Here is a 25690-nt window from a genome sequence, read left to right on the forward strand (position 1 = left end):
ATCACCATATTTGGCTTTGTTAAGATGTTGTTCTCCAGCCTAGTTCACTTCCAGGCTTGGGAAAAAGTTACTTACATGGTGTCAAGTTAAAACAGAGGAGGTCAGGGTTCATTCCTCTCCCCTGCCTGCTGCTTTTGTTATAAAAGGTAGACCTCACCCATGTTTTATAGAGCAGCAAGAAAACAGATGTTTAATGAATGTGCATAAGTGTTTGGCCCTTTGACATACTGTACCTTGTATCTCCCTTTGTGCTAACAATAATCCTTGTGATAGCACAAAAAGCTGAAAAGTGGTTGAAAAGTTCTCCGAAAGTGTCCATTTATAAAGAATCTCCGCCATCAAATTAGCAGCTCGTAAAAATACATTGTGGCAGTGGAAATCAAGCAACAGCATTAATCTCTAACTTATTCATGCTACGTCTTTTCTTTTTTTGCAGATCTTATACAATTGGACCCTGCCTTTAAATCTGAGAAAAAACGAACAAGTTATTGTGTCACGAACTTTTGAGATGTTAAGCAGGTTGGTTTGTGAATCCAGAAAAAAACACTTGATTTTTTTTTTAATGTTAATTTACTAGGTGCCCAAATCATGGAAACAGTGGGGGATATTCAGTTGTGGATCCCTGCTTGCACAATGGACTTCCTTATGTGGCAATCTGTTCTGCACCCCCAAAATCTGTTCTGGAGAGTTGGGGGATCATCATCCAGAGTAGATTGTAAGAAGTGTGAGAGGTTGAGGAAGAGAGGTACGGAAGGGGAATCTCACTGCATCTCACAGAGTGACATTGGATTTCACCCATGGGTCTTGCCTTTCACTTTTGCATAATACTACTGCACAGCCATAATATCCCATCCTATCATATGTACAGCAACTTTTCAGAGCAGGCTTCTTCAACCTCGGCCCTCCAGATGTTTTGAGACTACAATTCCCACCATCGCTAACCACTGGTCCTGCTAGCTAGGGATCATGGGAGTTGTAGGTCACAAACATCTGGAGGGCCCAGGTTGAGGAAGCCTGCTTCAGAGGGAATTCAGTCCAGGTAACCAGTTGTAGCAGAACCCTATCTTATGGGACCTTTCCTCCACTGTTCTTCCTCTTGGGAAGATGATTTGCCACCCAGGCACCTTCTTCTATTTCCCTAACCCAATAATAGCAAATGCTTCAGGTAAGAGAAAAAGAAAAGAAATCTATCTTCATGACTGATGCTTAAAGTGTATGTATGTGTTTGCATTTTCCATATGACTTCTATCCCACATTTGTGACTTTCAGAAGTTTTGTGTTCTGGACTAAGAGGTGTTTGCATCGTTTGTGAAAGTGAACTAAATCAAATTCTTAATATTTTATGATCTCAGTTTAAGTCATGATGTTGCCTGTAATAGCTTTGAGAAAGCTATCTGAAAGTAAAGGGTAAAAAAAAAGTGTTGTTTTTTTAAAAATATCTTTCAGCAGTATAGAAACATCCATAAGTATTCAAGCTTTTCTCCAGGAATTGGAAACCGTTCCTCTTTCCATGACTCATCAATATCTTCATGCAAATGTAGAGGCTCAAGTCACAATTGCTTCAGTCATTTTAGCAGGTGTTTATGTGCTCATCATATTTGAGGTAAGAAGATTTTTTTTAATATAAAAAAACTCCAAATAGTCGGGATGAGAAATAGGAAGAGAATTGTTTTGAATAGTTAATGCATTTCAGAAACACCAAGAAGAAAAGTCGCCTGTCAGTTCATTGCTACTAAGCACATCTACTGCGTTATATCGGGCTCAGTCAATTTTCATCGTAGCTCCAATTCAATTCCAGTAACCATTCAGTTTTTAAATCCGCCATTTCTATGGGATTTGAAACTTGAATGTAATATCAGGTCTCAATTCCATGACAAATTATGCTCAACTTAAAAAGCATCGATTGAGTCCCACACATCTTTGACAGGAACACAGTGACTAAATAAGAATTTGCTTAAACACCTCTGCCTGCTTATAGTCATGCTGGAATCTGTTTTGGTTTTTAGTTCTGTGGTCTAAACCACTGAGCCTCTTGGGCATGCTGATCAGAAGGTCAGCAGTTCGAATCCCCACGCCGGGGTGAGCTCCTGTTGCTCAGTCCCAGCTCCTGCCAACCTAGCAGTTCAAAAGCATGTCTAAGTGCAAGTAGATAAATAGGTACTGCTCCGGCAGGAAGGTAAATGGTGTTTCCATGTGCTACTCTGGTTTGCCAGAAGCGGCTTAGTCATGCTGGCCACATGACCTGGTAGCTGTACGCCGGATCCCTGGGCCTATAGAGCGAGATGAGCGCCGCAACCCCAAAGTCGTCCACAACTGGACCTAACGGTCAGGGGTCCCTTTACCGTTACCTTTTATGGATCAGAAGGGTGTCAAAGTTGTATTGCAAGTCCGTGAGGAGAGCAAGTGAAGATACTTGCCTCAAGAAACCATGTTGCTTGTGCCTTCCCTCTTTGCTCATAGTATGTCATAATCTACTTGATGTAGGGAGCTATGGCTTTCCTCTGGTACCTGCATGAGGCTTGAAGCTGAGGTATCCAGAGCACAGATTTCCATTTTGAACACTTCTCCATCAAGGCAGGACAAGTAGATCAGGGATAGCCAACATGGTGACCTCCAGAAATTGTGGGACTACACATCCCATCATCCCAACTAGCATGGCCAATGTACAGATATTATTTAATGATTTAAATACCGCTATAACATAAGGAGAAGAAATCAAAGCAGTTCACAGCAGTAATACATAAAGCATGCATAAAAACCATACAAAAAAAGAGGGTAAAAACAGACACCATTTAACCATTGTGGATTATGGGAATTGTAGTCCCATAACTCAGTTAGCTCAGTTGGTTAGAGTGTGGCGCTGATAACGCCAAGGCCGTGAGTTTGGTTCCCATATGGGCCACCTGCGTATTCCTCCATTGGAGGGGTTTGAACCAGATGACCCTTGGGGTCTCTTCCAGTGCCACAATTCGATGATATGGAGGGGACCATGTTGGCCAGCCCTGCAGTACAGCATAAGCGGGAGGATACTGCAAGGCTTGACTAGGCTTTTAGGAAGCTGTGTGAAGATGAAGTACCCATCAGTATCTGGGAAACAACTGTGGGAGAAGGCTTGTTTCTTTGTCTTGCTTGTGGGCTTCTCCTAGGACTGAGGAACCTCTGGCTCTCCCTGTATTGTTGGAATACAACTCCCATCATCGTTGATCATTGGCCATGCTGTCCAAGGCTGATGGGAAGTGGAGTCCAACAACGTCTGGAGGGATGCAGCTTCCCTATCCCTGCTGTGGGTGTTTGAATATCTGCTGTGGAGTATAGGATGCTGGCCTTTTGTTTCATTACCACAATAAGGGTAGATCTTCTGCTAAATGCACCTGCGGGCCGAAATGAAATAAATGGGTAACTGGCCAGAATCTGCCAAAATTGGCCCCCTGAACAGTAGTAAAGCAGGGCCTGGTTTCTTTTTTGGTTTCAAAATTAAAATCTCCTCCTTCAACTCTGTACAGGACAGTGGTACCTCGGGTAACATATGCTTCAGGTTACAGATGTTTCAGGTTACAGACTCTGCTAACCCAGAAATAGTGCCTTGGGTTAAGAACTTTGCTTCAGGATGAGAACAGAAATCATGCGGCAGTGGTGAAGTGGCGGCAGCGGGATGCCCCATTAGCTAAAGTGGTGCTTCAGGTTAAGAACAGTTTCAGGTTAAGAACAGACCTCCAGAACGAATTAAGTTCTTAACCCGAGGTACCACTGTACCCTTTTGGCTGAAGAGACTTTGGAAAACACAGAATCTGGTCCCTGTACTATGAGAGGTATTTGGATTACAGGGGCAGCAGGGGATGGGAATGTTAAATTAGTTGATGCTGTTTCACTTATACCTACCTTCCTTCCTACCTACCTACCTACTGCCCCTCTAAGTTTTACATTCCCTCTCCCTGCCCCGGTTGTGTTATTCTTTGTCTGGGCACTTCACAACTTTTTCAGCAGCCCATCCTCCTGACTCTATAAGTAGATGCAAGATTTTTCTGCTCTATAATTAGGATGGCAGCCCTGACTTGGGCTGAAAATTCAGAATGCATTTAACCACTGGGTGGCGCTGCTTGCTGTTCTTAAATCTTGGATGCTGCTTTCAGATCTCACTGTAAGCTTTAGCCCAGCTTTCTCACACAGAGGCTGTTGTTTTCTGGCAATAATCAGCGAGGTGCCATTTCTTTGTGCTGGGAAGCTGAAAACCAACTTTCAAGAGTGTCCCATTTTTATATCTTCTTCTGCCTTATAAAATATTGAAAAGGGCCACGTTTCAATATGAGCTGTGCTCGTATCAAAACGTGACCCGTCTTGCATCATATTTGCGTTTTCTTGTTCTGATGGAGGCAGCTGTGGAATATTAGGCTGGGTTAATTGAATGCTACTGTACTGCTTCCAGCCTGCCCAAGGCTGCCTAGGGGAAAGGGAGCTGCAAAGTCTTAAAAACGTAACAAAGCGCAGGAACACTCTTCGGCCCATGCACTTGCATGTGCATATGCATATGTATCCATGCTTGTGTGGTATTCATTCCCATGCATCCAAACTTTCAGAACTTGTTTATTTGGCAGCATAGGTTTTCTGGGGTAGAAGAATAAATGGTAGTAAAATGAATAGCTGCGGAGCAAATGAGATGATAAAGGACTTAACAATAAAGCTAAAAGGTACATAGGCAAACTGGTTGAATTGAAGAAAGGCAATACATTAAAAAAACAGAGAGCAGGCATTTCATGTAAAGCTGAATATGAGAGAGAACAACGTTGCATCTGTTGTAGGACACACAGCATTCCAAAGGAACTACTAAAATTGTGTGCCTTGATGATACAGATTAATTAAATACAGATGTTTAGCTTTTTGAAACCCTGCTGTTGTTGTTTTTTGCCAAAGATGCATACTTGGTATGTAGCCATGCTTGATGTATTTTAAAACATTTTTTTTTGGGGGGGGGAGTGAGGTTGGGGTTGCTTTTTTAAATTTAGGTCCTCTATTTTCATTTATTAGAAGCAGTTTTATTTTGCAGTTTCTTTGAATACCCTTCCTTGTAGCTTGGATCTTGGCCAGCTTGTATTTTTCTGTCCACTCTTGCTTACAAGTGCAGCCAGCTGAGTTTTGACCCAGAAGTGTTTCTGTAGCTTAGACTACCCATAGCAGAAAAACACAAAACAAAACAAACAAAACTGAAGTGCCAGTTCAGCTTTATATACTGGCCTGTTTGTCACAAACAGTTGTGCTTTTATTGAAGTGGCTCTGACAGAACAAGGGTTCCCCCCACCACCAAATATGGTAGACCTGAACAACTTGTTTTACCAACCCAACTGCAGCCAAGGATTTTGGCTCACCAGGTGATTGACAATTCAGGGAAGGGCTGCAGCTCAGTGGTAGGGCAGCTGCTTTGCATGCAGAAGGTCCCAGGTTCAACCCCTGACAGTTCCAGGTAGAACTGGGAATGTCCCTTGCCTGAAACCCAGGAGAGTCACTGTCAGTGCAGAAGGTATTTGGGTGGACCTGGTCCAATTGACTCAGTATAAGAGTCAGTTAAGCTGAGGCTCCAGTACTTTGGCCACCTCATGAGAAGAGAAGACTCCCTGGAAAAGACCCTGGTGTTGGGAAAGATGGAGGGCACAAGGAGAAGGGGACGACAGAGGATGAGATGGTTGGACAGTGGTCTCGAAGCTACCAGCATGAGTGACCAAACTGCAGGAGGCAGTGGAAGACAGGAGTGCCTGGCGTGCTCTGGTCCATGGGGTCACGAAGAGTCGAACATGACTAAACGACTAAACAACAACAAAGGCACATTCCTCTTTCTCCTCCTTCCCACCCCCCAACCCTAGGCCTTTCATCAGCTGCCTCATGTGGGTAGTAGATTGCCTGTTATATAAACCAGAAATATGGTGATTGACAGTGCTTTTTTCTGGGGGGCGCAAGGGTACACATTCCCCAAACATTTGTGAATCTAAGTTTGGCCTCATTGAGAGGCAGTATTTCAATATGAGTAGGAAAATGAAATTACCCCTAAACATTTTTGTAGAAGAAAAGCACTGATGATTGGTAGAATGAGGATTGACAGCCTAGTTCAGGCTTCCTCAACCTTGGCCTTCCAGATGTTTTGAGACTACAATTCCCATCATCCCTGACCACTGGTCCTGCTAGCTAGGGATCATGGGAGTTGTAGGTCAAAAACATCGGAAGGGCCGAGGTTGAGGAAGCCTGGCCTAGTTGGATGGAGCTGCAGCAATAGCCTCCCAGCAGGAGTGTTGCTGAGTTTGGGACTGTGTGAGCACACCAGCAGAGCCAATCTGGCGCTTGTTCAGGGGCACTTGTTCTACCCCCCCAACCCTTTGTCAGGAGCTCGTCCTACTCTTGAGTAGGACCCTGGCAGAGACACATGCCCGACTGGCATGTTCTCTCCCTCCTGGTCTTTCGTTTGGGAGCTTCAAAAGCTTTCTTTTGCCTGAACATCACAGCGACTGATGCCAACAGGCATCGGCACACTTAGGGATCTGCAGAGTCTGTGCAGTTTGCGTAACAGACCTCAGCAACTCAGCACTTTGGCTAATCTATTCTATTTACATATAAACACACATGGAGCACTGCAACATGGCTTCCTCTCTCTCTAGCATCAGACAGCAAAGAGAAAGAACAAAGGACAATAGTCCCATTTCACAGAACACAGTAACATAAACATCTTGTCTCCGTCACTTCCCACTTTGTGGAGTCAAAACATACACCGTCATGTGATAGACAAAAATCCCATGACTGCAATAATGGAGCAGGAATTCTAACATCCTTGCTCCTCCTGGAAAGTGACAGCAGTGCAGCTGCCAGAGTCTGCTGCCCCATTGGATGAGCTTCTCTTGGTGAAGAGAAACTTCATCAGTCAAACTTTGGAGTAAATCCCATGAACCAAGTCTCTCCAGCAGAACTGTTACTGATCACAAGCAGGGCTGCCTAGCTATTTTTTCAGCTGGATGTTGCTCAAATGTTCACCGATGAAATTCTCCTTTAACAGGTTTTGTTTGTGCTCCTGTTGCAAGCAAATGAAACTTTGGGTTCTGAATGTCTGATGATAGCTCTGAATGAGTCTGAAAATCGGTTTTTCCTCAAGATATATTTGGCTAGTGAGACTTGCTTCTCTTCCCCCCCTAAGGTTCGCCTCCTTTGTCCAAAGCAATCTGAAGCTGCAATATTGACTATATCATGAAGTAGTGTTCTATTTATGTGGAATTTGGTGGGTTGAGCCTGCTTTATGGAGATGAGTTGAACATAATTGTCAGTTCCTCTGTTGAACCAGTGCTTTTACAATCTGTTGTAAATGAAGTAAAACTCCCTTATGGATTTGGAAGGGTTTTGCATTCTTGCAATTAATCTTTTTCACTATTGCATAGTAACCTCGTAATGTTTTAGATCTGGGATTATGATCACTCTTAAGAGGGATCACCAACCCTATGAGTGGCATTTACAGCACTTTCTCAAAATTCAAAATGTGCCTACTGGTCCAAAAAGGTTCACAACCCCTGGGATATAATATGACAGTCCATTGAACAGTGCAATGAGGTGAAGAAGATTCTCTGGAAGAATTTTTACCAACTTGCTTTAGATTGTTGCAGAGTATAATCAAAATATGTTCAGTTTGTGGTTTCTGTGTGGCAACTGGTAAACTGGTCATTCACATTATTTGACTGTTGTTGTTGTTGGGGACAGTATCTTTCAGCCTTCAAATGTCAGAGTGAACAGGAGTGATTTTTTAATTGCTCCTGAAAGTCAATAATGATGGAGGCGGATGTCGCTCATCAGGGAGGGCATTCTACAAATGGGGAACTGCCACTGAAAAGACCCTGCCATGGGTCAAGGCCAACCAGGGATTTGTAGGACCCATAAATTATTGCTGCAGTTTTAAGCAAGGGTTCTAGGAAGCAGGGACTCAGCTACCTTAGTCAAAAAAGTGTTTTGAATGTGTTATAAACATGCAACACCAGATGACGCTGTAGAGCAGAAAACTCCATGCGATTTTACATGGCGCTTCCCCCCTTTTGTTATAACAATTTAATTTCTAGCTGTTTCCCCCCCTGTGTGTAGATCCACCCTAAGTCACACTGAATTCATTGGCCACATTATTATTGCTCACAAGTCTCATTTCCTTCAGTGGTATTTCCAAAGCAACATTCACAGGATAGTTCCATAGGCTGGTCAGGACATGTTTCTGCTTCGTATATGTGAGCTATAAGAACTTTGGCTCTTTGGGGCACAAATTGACATTATTAACCTTCACTTTTTGTTCCATTAAACTTCTTTTTAGCACATACATTGCACTCGGAATGTGACAAACCTTTGCCATCTCTGCATTTTTCTTCAGACAGAGGTTTGACTGATATTGAGTGTGAGTAACTTGGTATGAATTCTGAGCAGGAATTTAAATTCTCTAGATGGAATACATCTATGGTTCTTTGTTTAAGAATTGCTCAAGTCTTGCTTATTTTTGTCCCCCCCCTCAACAATCAATTGAATGCATTCTTACTTGTTAAAAGGGACCCCGACCATTAGGTCCAGTTGCTGACGACTCTGGGGTTGCGGTGCTCATCTCACTTTATCGGCCGAGGGAGCTGGCATACAGCTTCCGGGTCATGTGGCCAGCATGACTAAGCCGCTTCTGGCGAACCAGAGCAGCGCACGGAAACACCGTTTACCTTCCTGCCGGAGCAGTACCTATTTATCTACTTGCACTTTGACGTGCTTTCGAACTGCTAGGTTGGCAGGAGCAGGGACCAAGCAACGGGAGCTCACCCCGTCACAGGGATTCGAACCGCGACCTTCTGATTGGCAAGTCCTAGGCTCTGTGGTTTAACCCATAGCACCACTCGCCTCCATTCTTACTTGTTAGTCAGTCCCAATGGGCTCAATGGGGCTTATTCCCGAGAAAATATGTTTTCTGTGAATTCTGTTAGAAAGATAAATTTCTATCAGAGCTTCAGTCATTAGATTTCCTGAATAAATTAAGTTATAAAGAATAAACCTTGAGGGATCAGCTGCTTTTTTCTCTACGGTGAAATAGCATTGAACAAACATAAAATGTATAGAATGTAAGCTGACATTGTTGGTTTAGATATTTCTGTCCTGTTTGCTTAGTCCTCTATAATTTTTTTCCAGTTTTTTTTAAATCATTACACACCTACCAGAGACCAGTTCTGCTTTGGCTTTTTGTAGGCTCATTCTCACAGAAAGGGCTTTATGTGAGTGTATTTGTGAGAGGGGTAATTTTTTTTTTTTAATATACAGCAGTGGTTCTCAAACTTTTTTCCTCTGAGCCACAGTTTCAGAATAAAAATTTGCTTGCACCACACCATTTTTTTTTATTGATAAGAAATACATTGGAAAAGAAAAAAAGAAACAACTAGCAGTGCTCGTTTATATCACAGAACACAACTACTTTATAATACGATTGTGGAACATCCATAATATGGGTCATGGGACACGGTCACAACACAAGAAAATATATTGTCTGGGCAACTGAATAATACTAACTGTACTTTGCAGTACAGCACAGGAAGTTAGGGAGACTCACACTATTATCTAAATGAGTGATAACACTGTCTTTTATGCTGTGTGGTGAATACAGTGCTAGAACATATGGAAATCCACCCCCCCTTTGTTTTCTGTGGCTGCAGTATTTGTAAAAAGTAACAGAAGAAGTAAACAAAATATGTTTCCGAGTGAGCTCAAGGGGTTCCCAACATTTGCCCAAAATTCAGCCCAAAGTGTCAGCTTGGTAATACTTCAACTCAGCCTTGTAGGTATACTGCAGTGATCTTCAGTTAATATAAATACTGCATAGATGTTATTACTGCCTAGAAAATTGTTTTTGTTTGTTTGTGTGGGATCTCAATTTTTTGTTTGAAAAGGGCTCTGTATTTATATGAGTACTGTACATGAAACCCTTGTCAGAGCAAAACAACGGGATCGTCTCAGGTTTTGTTTCTATGACTACTTTCTCAAGAGTACCTCTTTTGTGTTTGGGGTCATCCACTTAGGTTGTTTTATTTATTTATTTCCTGGGACATGTCTTAAGGTACTTTTATATACCATGCTCCACTGCTTGTAATAGAGAAACAAAATGAATAAAACATAGTATGTTATTTATTCATACTCTACCAAAAGAAGCCTAATACGATGTTCATTAGAAAATGTTCTCTATGAATAGGCTTGCCATATTCCCCAAAGTGAAAATCTGGACAAAGTTGTTGAACTTTTATTTTTTAGGAACATCTCACAAAAAAGTAAGTTTTGGGGCTTTGGGGAGATTTCTCAATTGCCCTATTTGTCATACGTCCGGGTTTTCCGCCTGGACGCCATTTTTCAGCTCGATTCCCAGATGTGTCCGGGGAAACCTGGATGTATGGCAGCCTTATCTATATCTGCCTGAGGCAAAGAACAGCAAGGCAACTAGGCTAGCAGTTGACTTTTACTTCAACTGGCGATTGGACAGAGTGCTCCACCATGACTGAAGAAACCAGTCTAGCTTAGTGGGTCTGGTGGTACACACAGTTCCTTTCTGCTAACATCCTGGTGTTGCTCCCTGCCCCCTAGTATTTGCTGCCTGAAGCTGCTGCACTCTGTTTAACAGTAGGGCTGGCGCTGTTAATTTCCTCATTAAGTACAGTGGTACTTCGGGTTACAGATGCTTCAGGTTACCAGCTAACCCAGAAATAGTACCTTGGGTTAAGAACTTTGCTTCAGGATGAGAACAGAACTCACTCGCCGGTGGCGCGGCGGCAGCGAGATGCCCCATTAGCTATAAGTGGTACCTCAGGTTAAGAACAGTTCCAGGTTAAGAACGGACCTCCAGAACGAATTAAATTCTTAACCCGAGGTACCACTGTAAATGGATATAGGGTAGAAAATTGAAAAAGAGCAAACAGGAGAACTTTCCTTAAATGCTAATTGTCAAAAATCCATTGAACCTCTTGCATTACTTTCTCTTTAGCAATGGCAAATGCAATCATAAATGAAGGGGAAATGTTCTTTTTAAAATCGCCTTCTGGATTATCTCATATATCTCAGAGTACTGGTGCTTATGTAGTCAAAATGGAATAATCCATGTTCAAGTACACTATATGCCACAATGTGTAACATTTTTTCAGTTTTGTTGCTATCAGCAACTGTTTTGACCCCTTCTGGTGTCCTCTGCCAGATGGCACAGTATAGCATACTTCTTCAACATAGTGCAGACTTAAAGCATAAATTCAGAAATCAGCAATCAACTTCCTTATAGTTGTTAGTCTTTGAATAAAAAACTGAGTGGACTATCAAAAACATATATTTTCTGGATTTGGGTTGGGAAGGCATTCATTGTTTTAAATTATGAGACTATTTTTGGTTTGGTTCTTAAACAGCCCTTTATCACCTGGGACTCCCCAGTGCCACAGCCTTAGCACTATGAATTTTAGAATGAAACATCCCCAACATTGTATGGAATTGTCTAACAAAATCCACTCAAGCTCTTTCTCCAAAGCAGTAGGAAGCTGATTCTCGATATCTGAATTTCTGCTTCAGTCTGTCCTATTTTTTTTAGAAACTATGTAATCCCACACTGTCTGGCAGAAGTCACCAGAAAAGAATAAATTAGCTGCTGATAACAAAACACTGAAAAACTTTACATAGAGCAGACAAAACAACAACCGCACAGTAGCTTTCAGATATGTGAAATCTTACCTTACTGCAAGTGATTTGTGGCATGTTAAATATCCATTTCAAATCCCTCAGAAGGCCTTGTGAGAAGATGTTTCTTCATCTCAGAGAATTTCGCTTGAGGAGAAGTTTAAAAGTAGATCTTTACAGTGTTTTTTTTACAATGAAAGAACGAGCTGTTGATGGTTATCCTAGGTAAAGGTAAAGGGACCCCTGACCATTAGGTCCAGTCGTGGCCAACTCTGGGGTTGCGGCGCTCATCTCACTTTATTGGCCGAGGGAGCTGGCGTACAGCTTCTGGGTCATGTGGCCAGCATGACTAAGCCGCTTCTGGCAAACCAGAGCAGCGCATGGAAACGCCGTTTACCTTCCCACCGGAGTGGTACCTATTTATCTACTTGCACTTTGACATGCTTTCGAACTGCTAGGTTGGCAGGAGCAGGGACCGAGCAACAGGAGCTCACCCCGTCGCGGGGATTCGAACCGCCAACCTTCTGATCGGCAAGTCCTAGGCTCTGTGATTTAACCCACAGTGCCACCTGCGTCCCGATGGTTATCCTAGACAATCCAAATACCAGTGAATTCTGAAATAGCAAAGGAAATGCTGTGGATAGCGTAAGATGTCTTACACCATATCTTGATCATTATGTTACTGCCATACTAAGTCAAACCCTTGGTTCATCTAGTTTGGTATTGTGTGTAAGTTTGCTCAGCCTCCCCTGTGAGATGGCAGTTGCAGCACAGCACTGCCCTGCTGCCATTGCCAGGATCCTTGAGCCAGTTCTCAATGCCCAGTGGGAGATGTCCCAACCTCTCCCTCTGGCCATGGACATTTGAATTTGGCCTGCCTGCAAACTGGCCAATTGCAGGAGGGTCTTGAGGCAGGTTTTGGATGGGTACAGCTGACTGGGACTCCTGCTGTGGAGCCTTCACTCAGGTGCATTCCATGGGCTTAAATAAGACCACCTCCTGGACCGGGCAGCACAGTTGTCTTTGGATCTCCCAGCCACCCTCCTTGGCTATATGGCTCACACCACTCACTATTGAGGGTGTTGCCTTTGGTATGACCTTGCTATGGAACTTTCGGTCGCTGTATTTGGGGCCAGGGAGCAATTTGTTCCCCATACTAACTTGAGTTGACAGGGTTCATGAGCCCATGGAGGGAGCTTGTGGTGCACAACAGACTGGTGCTATGCATGTATATACAAGTGCAAAGAGCCATGGCCATTATGTGTATTGGTGTTTGGGGGGCAGAGATAACCCCTACAATGCTTTTTGTACCCATGCTTGTGTGTGTAATGAGTTTAGGGAGTCTGTGTTGTGTTCAGCTGCTCATTCTGTGATGGGTCTCTGTCTAAGATTAAAATGGAATACTGCTGAAATCTGAATTCAGATAAAACGAGCAGCAGAAGCTAAACCTTTTATCAAGTTTTCACCCTATTGTGACAGAAACAAAAAAAAGAGTCACAGGGGTTGCTTTATTACTTTCCGTTCAGCCACAGACATTCTAATGAAATTAGCAGTGAATGAGCTTTTGTGGAATGATGCTTTCATCAGAAAATAAATCTGAGTAATATTTTAAGTATTGCTAACTCATTTGAAGGTGATTCGGTGATAACAGTAAATTCTTTCAATTATATTAAACCTTTTGCAATTGCATTTCGTTTAATGAAATTACCCACTTGATGGCTAAAGAAGAAGAAGAAGAAGATTGTTTGTAGAACCAATCTTGTGGACATCCTTAATCAAGTTGGCATGGAGGCCTTAAACATTTATTGAGATATTCCATCTTGCCACTTCCCTCTTAAATATTTGCAAACAGGCGGCAAAGTAATGAAAACTGAATGAAATGCTTTATCTTGGTTTCCACAGGGGGAACATCTATGTAAAAGTGATGCGATTGTTGCAATTACAACACTCCAGCCACTAGAATGTGGTTGTGAGAGAGGAAATTGTGTCTCCCCACAATTCAAGGTTTTGTCAAAAGTAGGGGGATTTGACATTCTTCCAATGTGGGGACAAAATGTGCATGTCCTTGTAGATCGAAGGATGAAACCCTGAAGCATGGCACACCTAAATTAAGCTTCCTCTCTCACGACTTCGTTTGAACTCTGAAGCATGGCACACCTAAATTAAGCTTCCTCTCTCACGACTTCGTTTGAACTCAATTGGTTACTAGTTAGTAAATTAAATTGTAAACATGAACCCTAAGCTACCAAACAGGTGATTCAGGGTCCTCAGGGTGGGGCTGCATGTTGAAGTGGGTGTGGCCAAAGCATTAAAACAGGTGTGGCCAAAGTGTAAAAGCAGGCAGTAGAACCCTTCCAGATGGACTTATGGACCAGTCACTTCTGATGTTGACGTGCCAGTATTTGCTTTGAAGACGTCTCTAAGCAGTGTGTTCAAAGGACCAAGAAGGGAAGATGTCACTAGATCTTTACATCATACGGAATAAGACTTAAAAGGACAACAACTGGACTAATAGGGTTGGTCCCTCCTGTTGTTGCAGATTGTTCACAGGACATTAGCAGCAATGCTGGGCTCCCTGGCTGCCTTAGCTGCCCTTGCTGTGATCGGTGATGTAAGTAGCAAAATCTCATATGTTCCTTTTACAAACTCCCAATTCCTAAATCCACTTACAACCTTGCCACGATCAGCAGCCGTCTTTGGAGGGAAGAAAACATTTCAGTGAAAGTGTCTATAGTCATCCACACTATTTAGCGTAGGCACAAAATGGCTTGTGTTGTGTGTTTGCATGTGTGAATAGGACAGGGACCCTGAGAGTTCTTTGCAGGTGTAAGAACTACACACACACACACACACACACACACACACTTATAGTTATATAGTTCTTAAGTGTGCCATCTATATATATATGATTGCCTCATATAGATGACACACTTAAGACGGCTTCCTAAAGTCAATCTTCATTTGATGTACAATGCATAATGATGGGACATAGGAGGAAAGCATCTGAGATGTGCTGGCCACAAGCTGTTAAGGTCTTGATAGCCATGTGACAGTGGATAACTAATTTAGATTTCTTTAAGATGGGATTAGACAAATTCATTGTCAGGAGCTGGTGTCAGGCGCAGGTCAGCAATAAAATAATAAAACATCGGACGGCAGTGAAGTTAGCTCTTTATTTAAAGAAACAAAACAGCTCATCCCTAGTGGTCACAGCAACCTTTCCCAGTAGGACTTGCCCCAATGAGGCAGCTGCAAGGACTGAAGGCCCTCACTTTCCCACTGCTCTCTAAGGCTTTCCCCCTGGTTAATTCCCCAGCAGCCTAAGGCTTCATCATCTTGTCTCACGTTGCTCCACCCTCTTCATTTCTCTCTGTGTTCTGTGAGACTCGCGGGGACAGGGGGGGTGGGGAGATGGTTGCAGCAGGACAGGGAGACCCCTAGGATTCTTCAGCAGCCTGCCTCATCTCTGTCTCCTGAACCTCCTCCTCTCCTGCCTTTGAGTCTGGACTGCCCTCTGCCACAGCCTCTTCCTGCTCACTAAACCCTGTTGCCTCTTCAGTTTCTGACACCTCCTCCCCCTAGTCTGCTCCCTCTTTTCCCTCTGACCCTTCACTGCTGCCCAACCACCATTCCCCTGTCTCTGAGCCTTCTTCCCCAAGGGATCCCCAGCTGGTGCCTCCCACCTTTCTTCTGCATCCACCATGGCATTCATGGTGGATGAGGCTATCAATGCTCGTAATAGCTCTATAATACTTCCAGGCAGCATGCCTCAGAATTCCTGTTACTGGGTAACAAAACTGGAAGTCCACAACCTTCTGTCGGGTCACTGTAGGAAAGAGGATGCTAAACTAGAAAAGCCTTTGGTCTGATCCAGCAGGAGTGCTCTTATGTTCTTAACAATACCCTTTTGGTTGTGATTTTCTTCTTCCTCTTCACTATCTGTTCAGTTCTTTAAATTATTATAAACATTCTTAGCACAGCACAGCAGACAAATCCTTGCCAAATCAACATTGTTTTTAAGAAAAACTGTTCAGTTTTGTCTCTTGGTTCTTAAACTTGAAAGTTGTTTCTCCCTGAACTCCTTTTGAACTGTCCACAGAAAAAATCTGCACGATATTATCTTGTCAGCAAAACAGCAACTGAAGGAGCCCAGTATTTCAGTTTTCATTTATGTCTATAAAGGCGCAGTAAGGTGTAGAAAAACAAAAATAATAAGACAATCGAAAATGCTTAATGTAGGCACCTTGTAAACGAGCCCTTCAGGTTGTCTGCGTTTTACAGTGCCAACGGAGAAATTCTTGCAAAAAGACTAACTAATTTCCGTCAAAGTGCATTTTAATAGGTTTTTTTTTTAAAGAGTTTGCGTTTGCAGAGCTAATCGCTAGGTAGGAGATCTATGGGATTAAATGATAATTGCACTCTCTAATTGCAGAAGCCGAGCCTGGTCAAAGTAGTGGCATGGATTGATTATGAAACTCTGGCGCTTTTGTTCGGAATGGTAATTAAAAACTTCTATATATACACCTTATGCCTTAAGTGTTCTGGAATTATATCAAACTTAATTGTTGCTGAACGTTAAAAAATATGCTACATTTGAGAGCAGCTACAGTCATATTAGTTCCCTTTGAAGCTTTTCCAGTGTAGGAATTTGGAAATTTAATGCCTCTTAATGTGACTGGAAGCTTCTGGGCAAATTTAGGGTTGGCAGATTTTGAAATCATTTTGGTATCCTCCATTGGCTTTTGTGGTAGGAGAAATAATTTCATAATGCAGGGGAGCATGCATTCCAACAGATATGACGTCAAATTTTTGCTTTGTTAATACTGACCAGGGCTTTTTCCCCAGCCAGATCTCACCGATACTGAGTTCTGGCATCTCTTTGGTGTGTGTTCCAGCACCTCTGTAGCGTGGCAGCATGTTGGCACATCAGCACATCGCTGGGGGCTGTGCGACAGAAGCTGCGGGCGGCATGGTACTCTGTGTTGTGTGACAGAGGCTGCGGGTGGTATTGCAGAAGGCAGCATAAGGCTCCCCCCTTTAAAAAAAAGCTCAACAAGTTCTAGCACCTCTTTTTCTAGGAAAAAAAGCTCTGGTACTGACTATCAAGTGACAAGCAATAAATAGATCCTTAAAAAAACTGGGAAGCAGTTTGCACTGAATCTCTGATCTAGTAAAGATTAAGTTTTGGGGCCCCTCCAGATTTTTTTTTATATAAAAAAATATTGTGCATCCATGATTACTTGTGCACTTGCAAAATATTTGGACTGGATATACTGCTTCATTTCCGACGAGTGCATGTCCTGTAATTTCCTGGTTACATTCTGTAGCTTTTTATACCACAAACATCATGGTTTATTTTTATTTTTGTTGCACGGTAGTTCCAGAGTTCAAGTAATGCAGTGACACTGGGGAAGCATATCAGAACAACTACTAAAATGGAAAAATGTTTGGATGGTCCAGTATAAATTGACCTGCGCTATTATTGCATCTGTGGCACGCTGCAGGATACACCCATAAAAAGACCTCAGTGTGGAGGGTGCCCTGGTGAAACCCTCTATTCCAAATGAAAACCTGTGCATTCCCTTTTAAGTTTAGTAAGGGAAAATATGTGTGCAAATTTGAACAGAAGGATTCTCCAAAAATGGGTGCATTAAAGCATTCTTTATTGATAAAAATTAACTGTATAAACAGTAAAATATTTTCTTTTCCTTTAACCTCCATAGATGCTTTTAGTTGCCATCTTTTCTGAAACTGGGTTTTTTGATTATTGCGCAGTAAAGGTAGGTCTGTTCCTCCCTTCTTTTTAGTGGAAAGCATTTATATACTATTTAGCACTAAAATTTAATAATACTTTGCCATTACTTATTTCTAGCCTATTCGTGCTTTGATCATTACTGGCAGACCTTGCAAAAAAAGCAGCAACATTCATCCTGTAATTTTCTAAAGGTTTTAGCAGATGGATGACGCTTTTGGCAAAATTATCTTAGAAGTGATGGGTAAGGGCTGTAGGCACAGTGCTCTACTCTCTTAAACCCTGTTTAAATTAATGGTACTTAAATGCCATTAGTATCAATAAGGCAAAGAGGACCACTTCTCACATTAAGTAGTGGCAAATGGTGAATGCCTGCCGCAGCATGTACCATCAGTTTCAGTGAACGTGCATTGCTATAATATAAAATGGAACCATGGGAGGAAGAGCGGAATATGCATTTGATTTTTAAGAAATGACAATAAAACACACCTTTGCAGCATTTTACATGTACTCATAAATTTTAATGCTAGGCACAATTCGCTTTGGCTTCATTGTATCTTAGGGAATGTATGATAACACTGGCTTTTGTCTTCTGAAATACTTAGATTCATAAGCCCCCCCCCCTTTCCCGTTTTGAAAAACTGGCAAAAATCACTTTACCCAGTTACCACAGCTTAATAAACACTGTACCTCTTGGTATGAGGTGATGCTGAATGACAGCTCCACATCTAGTTGCTTAGCAAGAACTGTGATGTTGTCCATCGTGCTAATCAATTCCATCATATTTCCTCTGTGTCTGTTTTTATTAGGCTTACAGACTCTCTCGAGGCAAAGTGTGGGCCATGATTATCATTCTCTGTCTTATTGCTGCGATTCTCTCAGCCTTCTTGGACAACGTTACTACAATGCTGCTCTTTACCCCAGTCACCATAAGGTAGTTCTTCAAAAAACAAGCAAGCAAGCAAATAAATAAACAAATCCTCATAAAGGTGGAATGAGCAGGGGATTCAAACCATTTTGAGTGTCCTAATATGCCGTCTGAACACAGGCAGGTGGGAGGTCACCCTGACAATGTGTTCACTCAGGTCACCTCAAACAAGTCCCCCTCCCCCATATGGTCAGCTCCAATGTGGGCTGTTTTCCTACAGTCCCAAGAGGCTGGGATTGTGTTTGTCTTTACTGGAGGAAGGAAGGAGGAAGATAGACCTAACAGGCAGCCTGTGGGTCACCAGGATTTTTGCAACAAAGCAATGGTTGGGAGAAAACAGACCCAGGGAGGGATTTACCTGCAGACCTTCCAGAGAGAGATGAGTCATCATGTGACTCAGAGCATGGTGGGGGCAGCTACTTTTATTGACTCATGTGCTTGCCCCATTCATGCATAAAGGTGGAGGTGGAGGCTTGACCTTAGACTACCAGGCATTTGTATGTGTGATGGCAGCTGAACCCAACCTTATCTCTCCATGCTTTATTCTTTCAGACAGTTCTGCTTTATTCTTGCTTCAGTTCTGAAGTGCAGCCCACTTCAAAACTGAAGCAAAGTGCCTGCACACCCTCAATATACTGACACTCCTTTCTCCTGCCTGCTGGCTTGTGAGTTTTCAGCTGGAAATTAGTCTTGAAGCCCAAACAAAAGTACCGTAATTGTACTTTTCCCTCTCTCTGATATTTTATTAGGCAGAGCTCCACCTTTCAGCCCATAATGGTAGAATTGTCCCTGAGTAAAATAAATATTGCCAAGGTATTGGTTGTTTCAGATATGCTGCAAAATGTGGAAGTTGACTTAACTGGTAATAATTTATGTGCGCATATATTTTTCATATGCAGATGTCACGGCGACATGACTTTTTAATTTCCTTATCTGGAACCTCTCTCTCTCTCTCTCCCTCTCTCTCTCTCCCTCTCCCTCTCTCTCTCTCTCTCTCTCACACACACACACACACACTGTTTTTAAACGAGCTCTGTTTCCTCCTCTCCCCTCTCTCACTGCTGTTAGTCATTCACTTTATTTTGTTGCTGTCTTCCTCATACTTCTTCAGTCCAATTTTAAAATGGTATTCTAAGCTGCTATTACCATGGTGATGCAGCTTAGTAGAAAATTCTCCTGATTCCTTGACAATAAGGCTTTAGCCCTTTGCCAGCGGTGCATGAAATATGATCTTATTTTCTTGTCACATTTTGTGGCAAACTCAGTACTTTGCAGGAGTTACCAAGATGAATCCCAATCCTATATACTAGGGGTGGACAACCTCAGGCCCAGGAGCCAGATGTGGCCCTTTAGGCATTTCTGTCTGGCCCCTGGGTTTGTCCCCAGCCAGTGTCCCTTTCCTGGGCCACACCAGTCACCATTCCTGCTCTACACCCTTCTCAAGTGCTTTTATGCACTTGGCAGGGCTAAGTGTCCTTAAACTATGTGACTGCGTCCTGTTTGCCTGGATGGATGTGTAGAGTAGAAACCTTTAGCTTTTTCGGTGGCTGGAATGTAGCTCCTATCAGTTGCTCTGTTATGTACTAAAGTTCTCACCCTGGGCCAGCAGGGGGACACTGTAGATAGTTTTCACTCAGGTCCGCATATGCAAATAAGAAATTGAAAGTGACTTTCAGTGATTGGATAGTTACAGAAAGTTGTTACTGTTGCTTTGTAGTTGAGCTCTATATAAGCAGATTGGCTGAACCCTTCAGCCCAGTTCTGTTCTGGCCTGTGAATAAACAAGAGCTGTCTGAAGAATCGCTGTGTCGTCTGATATGTTCACCCACAACTTAACACGCTCTGTTTACTTTTGCATTTGACCCCATCACATTTGCCTCTGGCCTCGCCTATCACTGGCTTGTGGCCTCTCTGCTGAAAAAGGGTCCTCACCCCTGTTATATACCAACCCATTCTCTAAGGGGGTGGGGGTGGGGTCCTCCATATAGCTAGAACAGCACCATCCATGCACAAGGCAAGCTGGTTTGCAGAAATACAAACAAACACCAAACCAGTCCAGTTAGGCCTGAGCATGGAATACTGACTTGACTGTTGAGAGGAAAACATGGGGCAGGTTTGGGAGGAAATGGAATGGACTGCCTCGGAAAAGTCATGGCTGGCTGGAACCCTGGAACAGGAGCGCTCCACTTCGCAACATTTTGTCGCAGGGCCCGCTTGTGAATACTAGTCGTCTTGCTTTTGTCAATAGGAAAAGGGATTTAAGGAGAGGAAGTGGAGGAGCAACCCAAGCAAACTGCAAGCAGATCTGCATCTATTATAATTTCCGCTAGATTCCAATGTTTGAACTGTTTGTCTGTGCTTTGCAAATCAGGTCTGTACAAGAAAGCTGCAATCTAATATTCAGCAAAGTGAGAGGCTATTATGTGAATGCTCTTCTTATGATAAGAGGGAAAAATGATTTGCTCATTGGGGTGTGGGACACGATATTTATTTTTATCTATCACAAATACTAATGGGCTCTCTTTCTGGCGCATAGTTTGAGCTAGCTTTGGAAACATAAACCAGCGATTTTAGAAATCATATGAAAAGGATCAGATTGTATTTTTGATCTGTGTCTTTGCAGGTTATGTGAGGTGCTTAACCTAGATCCCAGGCATGTCCTGATTGCCGAAGTAATCTTCACAAACATTGGAGGGGCCTCTACAGCTATTGGGGACCCACCCAATGTGATTATTGTTTCAAAGCAGGAACTCAGGAACGAGGTATGTATTGCTGCCTATTGTGCAAATGGAAAATAAATACAGATGCTCTATTCAGCAGTGCTTATCTGTTCTTCCCACTGTGCTGAAAGATAAAAGACTGCACCTGTTCTGGCACAGAACCAGTTGTTATCCCCCCCCCCCAGACTGATGCTGTAAGGGATAATGCAAACCTGAGGAAAGAAAGAAAAACACCCCACACTAATTACATAATACATATGCATCTCATCTCTGATTAATATAAATTCTACTTTAGTATAAAGGCTGCAGTTCCATATACACACTTACCTGGAAGTAAGTTCTATTGAATTCACTGGAACTTACTTCTGAGTAGATACACATAAGGGATGGAAATTATGGGATTTGCAGCTGGGTAATTGGTTTGTTTGTGATTTTGCCATCCATTTAATCAGGCTTTTTAGTTGTGTTGACCATTGCCTTGTTTTCTCCCTTCTCCTTAATCTGGGCATGCACACACACACACACACACACACACACACGGGGGGGGGGGAGAGAGAGAGAGAGCGAGAGAGCATACAAATCCAAAACAACAAACAATTCCCCCCTTTCCCTTTGGAGAATTGAACAACAAATGACATTATGGATGCAGTATTGATATGGGAACAGTTAAATATATATATATTTTCCTCAAACATTTTATACTTAATGTACAGAATACACTTTCCCCTTAAACATCAGATACTTTGTATGCATTCCATATGCATCTTCTGGTTTTTATAAACATAACAGTAGCTTTAATATATCACCAGTATAATAACTTCTGGTTTGTTGCATTTGCATAGAGATGCACTTTTATTGCCATGTCATGAACACGGATAGAGGGATTTGTTGCTGTCCTGGGATTTCCCCTTCTCTTTCTTTCCCACAGTTGAGCTTTGTACGACTTGTGAAATGTTAAGACTCGTCTCATTTGCTTGAGGATATCACATTCTTTTAACATTTAAAACATGACCTTTGAAGACTAGTGACTCCCCAAAATATCTCAACTTGATGTCATTTATACTTGAAAAAGGTCTATCATGGTCGTGGACATTTTTATTGGCTACTGAAGCATCTTCCAGTGTTATCCTCAGCTTGCACTGACACTGTGTGAACAACATGGTGGATAATGGCTGCTTACCCAGTCACAGGGTGGGCAGCAGATGTGGTCCATCATATCAAATTCCTTCCTCTTAGGAGCAATGCCAGGGCTAGGCAGTCAGCGGTTAGGGAATTCCCAGGCCAGCCACTGGAGATTGGCAGGCTTTCCCGCCATCTGTTATTTGAATCCTGGCCAATCTGGCTGGGCTATGTGGGTGGGGCTTGGGACCCGATAAAGGCTGGCTGCACTGACCCCCAGTGACACAGTGCATTAATTTAATACAACCCCAACTGGTTTTGAGGGGAATCACTTCTCTATGTATGTGTGGCACATGAATATATATACAGTGGTACCTTGGGTTAAGTACTTAATTCGTTTCGGAGGTCCGTTCTTAACCTGAAACTGTTTTTAACCTGAAGCAGCACTTTAGCTAATGGGGCCTCCCGTTGCCGTCGTGCCGCCGGAGCACAATTTCTGTTCTCATCCTGAAGCAAAGTTCTTAACCTGAAGCACTATTTCTGGGTTAGCAGAGTCTGTAACCTGAAGCGTATGTAACCTGAAGCGTATGTAACCTGAGGTACCACTGTATATACTTCTCCTGGAGATCCTGATTGCTCCAAGGTGATACTTTCCAGAAATACTTTCCAGAAATACATTGGATTCTCGCTCTGTGTGTGTTTTTTTAAATGTTTTCCTCAGACAGATGAAATACAGTCTTCAGGTCTAGATTTTTAAACATTGGAAATGGAAATCTGAAAAGCAGCTTATTGCCTCAAACAGAAATAAAATAATACAAAAGCTGTATTTTATGTTAGGCATCGGTTTACTGTGCTTGATAGATCTCTTTCTCTCCTGTATAGACTTCATCTCTTGCTCTGCTCAAAGACTGTTTGAATGCATTTAGACTTGCCACAATTTGTTCATTAAAAACACAGAGATAAGGATGTACTTTGTAGAAAAATGCAAGTGAACTAAAATGGGATATATTTCCCAGCAGTGATTAATAGCCCTTCACTCCCACTCTGCAAAGGAATAAAAATTATTGGTCCCATATTTACATAACAGAAGAGGTGTATTTCTTGTTCTCTTTATTTCTTCATTGCTTAGATGGGGAATATGCATTAAAGCGTGTTCTCCCTAACAGAGAGCACGTGTTGCGGTTGGGGAACAGGCCGCCCAGCCATGACTAGGCAAATTAATCTGCAACCCTGGCCTTTAGGGTTAATCGGGTTGCTGGGGGAATATGATTGTTACCAATTTGGAGGAGGAGTCAGAAGCTTTAAATAGAAGGGCCAGACGTAGGGACGTCCTCTTGGCCGTTTTGCATCGGATCACCCGCCCTCCCTCCCTTTAATAGGGGGGTTTTTTATTTAAGCTGATCGCTTGACCTTGCTATGCCTGTCATGGTGTCGTTCGCCTTGGTGCGGGGGCACGGTAGGAATTTTGCCATCTGGCTGATTGGCTGGTGCCATTTGGTTTTTGCCTACTGCGTAGCAAATCGTCACAACTTGTAAGGTTGGCGGTTAGGCATTGGTTAATTGGTGCTTGGAGGGGTAAGTGCCTACCCCTCCAAATGATGCGGAAAGGGAATTCCGTTAAAGGAATCCAGGGGCTTGCCATTCTTTTGTCCTTGTCCGTGGAGCCGGACTTGGGCCGTGCAAGCCCCACCGGAACATGAGGGTCAGAAGTGAGGGCTTGTTTCCCGGCCTCCCTTCTATCCAATACTTGTTTCCCACGCTGGCTTCCGGTGGAGTCCGGAAGGGCCAGCCCTGTCCTTGAGGGCCAGGACAGATAGTCATAACCAATGCCTAAGCAACCACTCACAATTTTTTGTATTTTGAATAAAGTTGTGGCCAAAATTATGCCAAAAACCTTAAACAAAATTGATGTGTGAAGTGTGTAATTATTTGGGGGGTGGCACTGTGGAACTCAACACGCAACAATAAGTCTATCAGCTTGATTTTCTAGAGTCAGCAATGGCGGCTTACCCGGTCACAGAGGTGGGCAGCTATTGTGGCCCGTCGGGGGTCCCTCAACCCCCTATGGGAGCAATGTCAGGGGGCTAGGCGGCCAGTCATGGGTAATTCCCTGGCCGGCCACAGGCATATTTTGAATCCTGGCCAATTCGGCTGGGCCATGTTTTAAGATTCTGGAAGCAAGGACTTCTAAAACACAGTTGCCCTCACATTCCAAGCCAATCAAGCATGACATACTATGACAATATTTTACTTAGTTAGAGAGCCATTTAAAATACAAGCTATCCAGATTCCTGGGAGAATAAAATGTTTTAACCTGACCATGCCCAAACTGCAATCCAGTGTGCACCAGCCCAGCCAACATTAACTAGATGGGGGTGCAAGATCTGGCTTCAGTGTTGTTGTGTGGCACCCAATTGGGCAGATGCCAGGACCTCTGCTGTAAAAGTTTTCAGGTTATGAAAAGGATTATCACATCCTTTTGTTTCTCACCATCATTTAGCATTAAGAGCTGTAAGAGACCCTGTGTAGGTAAAATAAAATAAAATAAAAATTAAATGGTGACATCGAGTACCTGGTAGTAGTCCTCTGTATATGGCTCTGGGCTGCATATGTCTTGGAAAACCACAAGTCTATTATTTATTTATTTCAACATCTTCTCAAAGGAGCTCAAGGTGATGTATTACATTTTTCAATGTAGTATTGGAATGCTGCACAGTTTATTTCTGTAACACTTTAAAACATTTCCCCAGGAATCTTAGGTAAAAAGTTGCCCGGTTTAATTATTTTTTAAAACACACACACAACCAAATGTTTTTATTTTTGTGGTGCAGGATTGACTTCCTTTGTACCCATAAATTTTCAACATTTGTGACTTTGAGGCTACAGAGATTATAACAATTTCCTATCTTAGCTTTACACAGCCTGAGAGGTCATAAACTAGTAGACCATAAAGTAAAAATGTTGCCTAAAGTTTCATAGCGCCCCCCCCCGATAACTCCATAAAGTTTTCTGAAACCTTTTAAAGCTTAAGCTCTGTTATTTCTTTTTTTAAATGTTCTTGTCTTGAGTAGTCTTGTCTTGCTTGTCATGATTTCCATTTTCGCAAAAAGCAACGACTATGATTTTTAGCTCATTTCAATACGTTTCCTTTTCAAATTAAGCATATTCCTGGAACATTTCCAGTTCTGTTCCACATGGAAGCAAGAACGTTTCCCTAATATTAGCAGCCACCTCTATATAGCTGAAGGACTGTCACACACAAGATGGGATTATCTTACTTATCTTATGTATGTAGTATATGGCTCTTGAAGTAATTGTGGGAAGAGTGTGTTACGAAATCTTGGCAGATACTCCTTTCTTAGGTGATGTAAAGGGAAGCACTGACTTCAGAGAATGCTGGATGCTTGAAATCGTGTAACACATCTTTATCAGCAAGAGATTCACATGCCAGCAAGAGTTCAAAAGTTTAATTTAGTGCTACATGAATGAGACTTTGCT

The 25690-nt window shown here is 42.6% G+C and overlaps 1 protein-coding gene across 3 annotated transcripts in view; it reads left to right on the top strand.

Annotated features, from left to right (window-relative positions):
• OCA2 (OCA2 melanosomal transmembrane protein) overlaps window positions 1-25690 on the top strand; it is a 161886-nt gene that overhangs the window by 55503 nt on the left and 80693 nt on the right. For 2 of the 3 annotated variants that reach the window (XM_082220070.1, XM_082220071.1), the window contains exons 8-14: window positions 437-519; window positions 1447-1603; window positions 14213-14284; window positions 16106-16171; window positions 17397-17453; window positions 18235-18359; window positions 20977-21115. In XM_082220070.1, coding sequence (XP_082076196.1) covers window positions 437-519; window positions 1447-1603; window positions 14213-14284; window positions 16106-16171; window positions 17397-17453; window positions 18235-18359; window positions 20977-21115 — 699 coding nt within the window. The remainder of the gene's footprint in view (window positions 1-436; window positions 520-1446; window positions 1604-14212; window positions 14285-16105; window positions 16172-17396; window positions 17454-18234; window positions 18360-20976; window positions 21116-25690) is intronic. The other variant, XM_082220072.1, reaches the window with a different exon arrangement.

This window comes from Podarcis vaucheri (assembly GCF_965113315.1).
Source record: "Podarcis vaucheri genome assembly, chromosome: 4".
Classification (NCBI taxonomy): Eukaryota; Metazoa; Chordata; class Lepidosauria; order Squamata; family Lacertidae; genus Podarcis; species Podarcis vaucheri.